Genomic DNA, 4,784 nt, shown 5'->3' with positions numbered 1-4,784 from the left:
GTGTCTCTCTCACATCGATGTTTCTCTCTCTCAGTCTCTCCCCCTCCCTTCCACTCGCTCTAAAAATCAATGGAAAAATATCCTCGCGTGAGGATTAACAAAAAAACAAAAAAAGGGGAGGGGGAATGGCAAAGGACTTGAATAGACATTTGTCTAAAAAAAGATATACAGAGACAATAAGGACATGAAAAGATTCTCAACACCACTAATCACTAGGGAAACACAAATAAAAACTACTGTAATTCATACTCATTAGAATCACTATTAAAAACCCTGAAAATAAGTGTTGGCAAGAATGTGGGGAACTTGGAATCCTTGTGTAATGTGGCAGGAATATAAAATGGCACAGTCACTATGGAAAGTAATATGGCATTTCTTATTTTTTAAAATATATTTTATTGATTTTTTACAGAGAAGAAGGGAGAGGGAAAGGAGAGGAATAGAGAGTTAGAAACATCGATGAGAGAGAAACATCGATCAGCTGCCTCCTGCACACTCCCCACTGGGGATGTGCCCGCAACCAAGGTACATGCCCTTGACCGGAATCGAACCTGGGACCCTTGAGTCCGCAGGCCGATGCTCTATCCACTGAGCCAAACCAGTTAGGGCGGCATTTCTTTAAAATATTAAATTTAGAATTATTATTCCACTCTTAGGTATATATCCAGAAGAACTGAAAGCAGAGATTTAAATAGGTATTTGTATACCAATGTTCCCAGAAGTGTTATTCACAATATCCAAAAGGTAGAAACAACCCAAATGTCAAGCATGTATGAATGGATAAATAAAATATTATACTGTGTATGTATGTATATATATATAAAATGGAATATTATTTTGTCTTAAAAAGGCAGGGAATTCTGACACATGTACAACATTAATGAACCTTGAAGGCATTATGCTAAGTGAAATGAGCCTGTCACAAAAGGACATATTGTATGATTCCACTTATATGAGGTACCCAGAGTAGTCAAATTCACAAAGACAGAAAGTAGAATGGTGGTAACCACGGTCTGGGGAGGCGGGGAGGGGGGCAGGGAGAGAAAGAGGAAAGGGGAATTACTGTTTAATGTATACAGAATTTCAGATCAGGAAGATAAAAATATCCTGGAGATGGATGGTGGTGAAAGTGGCACAGCAATGTAAATGTACTTTTAATGACACAAAAATAGTTAAAATCATAAATTTTATGTTTATATATATATATATATATATATTACCACACACAAAAAAAAGAAAGCTAAAGCTGCTGTGTTATTCAATCTTTCTTGCATTGATTAAACAAGATCTTTTTATTTATTTTTTAAATATAGTTTTTAAAAAATATATTTTATTGATTTTTTACAGAGAGGAAGGGAGAGGGATAGAGAGTTAGAAACATCAATGAGAGAGAAACATCGATCAGCTGCCTCCTGCACACTCCCTACTGGGGATGTGCCTGCAACCAAGGTACATGCCCTTGACTGGAATTGAACCTGGGACCCTTCAGTCCGCAGGCCAATGCTCTATCCACTGAGCCAAACCGGCCAGGGCTTAAATATAGTTTTATTGATTTGAGAGAGGAAGGGAAATGGAGAGATAGAAACATCAATGATGAGAGAGAATCCTTGATCAGCTGCCTCCTTCACACCCACTACTGGAGATCAAGCCTGCAACCAGGACATGTGTCCTTGACCAGAATTGAACCTGGTATCCTTCAGTCCACAGGCTGATACCCTATCCACTGAGCCCAACTGGCTAGGGCTATTTTTATTTTAAAAATATATTTTTTTATTGATTTCAGAGAGGAAGGGAGGGGGGGACAGAGAGAGCGAGAGAGAGAGAGAGAGAGAGAAACATCAATGATGAGAGAGAATCATTGATCGGCTGCCTCCTGTCTGCTCCACCAGAGATCAAGCCCATAACGCAGGCATATACCCTGACTTGGGATTGAACTGTGACCTCCTGGTTCATAGGTTGATGCTCAACCACAGAGCCATGTCGGTAGGGCTAAATGAAACCTTCTTAGATGCTATGAACATACATACCTTTCTATAGAACAGTGCTAAGGACCCCGTTCTCTTTGGTCTGCTTATTCCAGTTGGATGTACCTCTTGTGCTTTAGTCAGATGGGTTTGTTTTGGAGAAGCACCAATTAACGACTGAGCAGTAAGTGATACAGGACTCTCAACTTTGGACTCCTGAGTTGTGTTCACGGAAATTGGTATCAGTGTGATCTCTCCAGCATCATTTGCAATACCTAAGTGTACAATACAAGCAAGAGTTCTTTTTTTAGCAAAAGCTGCATGTATTCCAGAAAGGTTGTCATTATGTCTATCCATTTATGTGTGTAAACATATAAATATGTTAGGGGGAAAAAAAAGAGGAAAGCTACAAAATAGTAATTCTAGTCTATAACATTATTTTCTTTCTGCTCTGTTTTGTTTTGAGCTCTTAAGGAGACTTGTTAATTAAAAAAAAAATTCTTGCTCAATATACTCATTTGTAAAGCTAAGAAAATAAGTCCTAACAAGAAGAGTAGTAAATTTATAAAATGTGAAAATTAAAAAAAAAGGGTACAGGTTCAAAACAAAAGGTGGAGCACAAGATTTTTAGGGCAGTGAAATTATTCTTTATAATACTATTATGTTTGATATGTGTCATTAGATATTTGTCAAAATGTATAGAATATATAATATCAAGTAAACCCTAATATAAACTTTGGACTTTGGATGATGATAATGTATCAGTGTAGGTTCATCAATTGTAACAAATGTACTATTATGGTACAGGAATGTTATGGAAAGGGAGTCTGTGTGTAGGGGAGGGGGAAGAGGGTATATGGGAAATCTCTGTACCTTCCACTCAATTTTGCTATAAACCTAAAACTGCTCTAAAAAAATCAAAATAAAAAAAGTAGTCTTTAGGTTCAAGAAAAAATACTGGGTTAGCAAGGCTATGTGATCCAATACAGTAAAGACATTTCTTAAATTTTATCCAACTCAGAAAAAATATAAAATAAATTCATTGAAATGTTACCATGCAATGGGATTGTAACTTTATGTCCTGTTGTCCCCGTTACTATGGCTGTGGCCATTGTTAAAAGACTTTGCCCAGGTGAAATTGATATATTTTCAGCAGTAATGCTTGAAGAAGGAGCAATTTTCAATTTTCTTCCTTCTGTTATGATCCTGTCCATAAGCATTTCCTTTGGGGGGTCCTCCCCAAAAAGTCTTCTCTTAGCACTTCCTGCAGTAGGAGAACTGTAGCGTTCATGGACAGAAATTGGAGACAATGGTTGCATATCTAATAAAAAGAAAAATAAATTTAAAACAGTTTGATATGTATTCTAAAATAATGAACCAGGTTCATTATGCAGTCATAAAGATGAAGTGGTGGTACACTCTGTAACATAGATATATCTTGATATCTGTCCTCATATCAAGTCAAGTGTCAGAGAGAGGCCTGAAATAAATCCTTACAATACAATGTGAAAATGATAGTTCACCCTCTGGTTTCTTGAACCTCGCCTACATTAAAGGAGCAAAATGTTAAGGGTAAAGTAGAAGCTGAGAGAGAGAATGAGGTGACCCCTAAATTTAAGTAGTAATTAGCTTCTGTCTCCCGATCTTATCTAGTAAATAACACTTAAGGAAAAATTAGTTATTTGGTTCACAGTTTTGCCTTCACCTCTCATACCCTCACACTTCTAGCAGTTTAAGGCAATGCTGTAACTTTCTAGTTTAGTAGATACAGAATCATCTATACCAGTGGTCAGCAAACTCATTAGTCAACAGAGCCAAATATCAACAGTACAACAATTGAAATTTGTTTTGAGAGCCAAATTTTTTAAACTTAAACTATATAGGTAGGTACACTGTTATTAACTTAATTAGGGTACTCCTAAGGCTTAGGAAGATCCACACTCAAGGGGCCAAAGAGAGCCGCATGTGGCTCGTGAGCCGCCGTTTGCTGGCCACGGCACGGATCTATACTAATAAAAGGGTAATATGCTAATTAGACCGGACATTCATCTGGATGTCCTTCTGGACAAAGCCATGGTGGCGGGGACTGAGGCAGAGGCAGTTAGGGATGATCAGGCTGGTGGGGAAGGGTAGTTAGAGGTGACCAGGCCGGCGGGGGAGGTCAGTTAGGGGCACCAGGCTGGCAGGGGAGGGCAGTTCAGGGCAACCAGGCCGGCAGGCAGAGGCGGTTAGGGGCAATCAGGAAGGCAGGCAGGCAGGCAGGCAGAGAGGCTAGGGGCGATCAGGCAGGCAGGTGAGCGTTAAGAAGCCAGTGGTCCTGGATTGCAAGAGGGATGTCCGACTGCCACGTTAGGTCCGAACCCAGAAGTCGGACATCCCCTGAGGGGTCCTGGATTGGAGAGGGTGCAGGCCATGCTGAGGGACCCCTCCCCTCCATGCACGAATTTCATGTACCGGGCCTCTAGTATTTTATAAGATGAAAATGAGTAAAGGTGATAAGTCTCTGCTTAATGTGATTTAATTTGAGAGTTGACAGTAGTATGTTGATTAAAAAGAAAGTTAGGGTATAAACTATGTCTCTCCACTAGGTACAAAGGTTCTTTTAGCCTCCTATAACTCTACATCTTTTTCTTCTTTTTTAAAAAAAATATATTTTATTGATTTTTTACAGAGAGGAAGGGAGAGGGATAGAGAGTTAGAAACATCGATGAGAGAGAAACATCGATCAGCTGCCTCTTGCACACCCTCTCCTGGGGATGTGCCTGCAACCAAGGTACATGCCCTTGACTGGAATCGAACCTGGGACCCTTCAGTCCGCAG

At 39.5% G+C, this 4,784-nt stretch overlaps 1 protein-coding gene across 1 annotated transcript in view; it reads right to left on the bottom strand.

Annotated features, from left to right (window-relative positions):
* RBL1 (retinoblastoma-like 1) overlaps nt 1-4,784 on the bottom strand; it is a 92,860-nt gene that overhangs the window by 44,215 nt on the left and 43,861 nt on the right. Inside the window, exons 15-16 of the mRNA XM_006764615.2 lie at nt 3,019-3,285; nt 2,028-2,239 (exon numbers count right to left, since the gene is read on the bottom strand). Coding sequence (XP_006764678.1) covers nt 2,028-2,239; nt 3,019-3,285 — 479 coding nt within the window. The remainder of the gene's footprint in view (nt 1-2,027; nt 2,240-3,018; nt 3,286-4,784) is intronic.

This window comes from Myotis davidii, unplaced genomic scaffold (assembly GCF_000327345.1).
Source record: "Myotis davidii unplaced genomic scaffold, ASM32734v1 scaffold38, whole genome shotgun sequence".
NCBI lineage: Eukaryota > Metazoa > Chordata > Mammalia > Chiroptera > Vespertilionidae > Myotis > Myotis davidii.
Note: the sequence above shows the minus strand (reverse complement) of the source record. Positions and strands in the feature narration are given on the sequence as shown.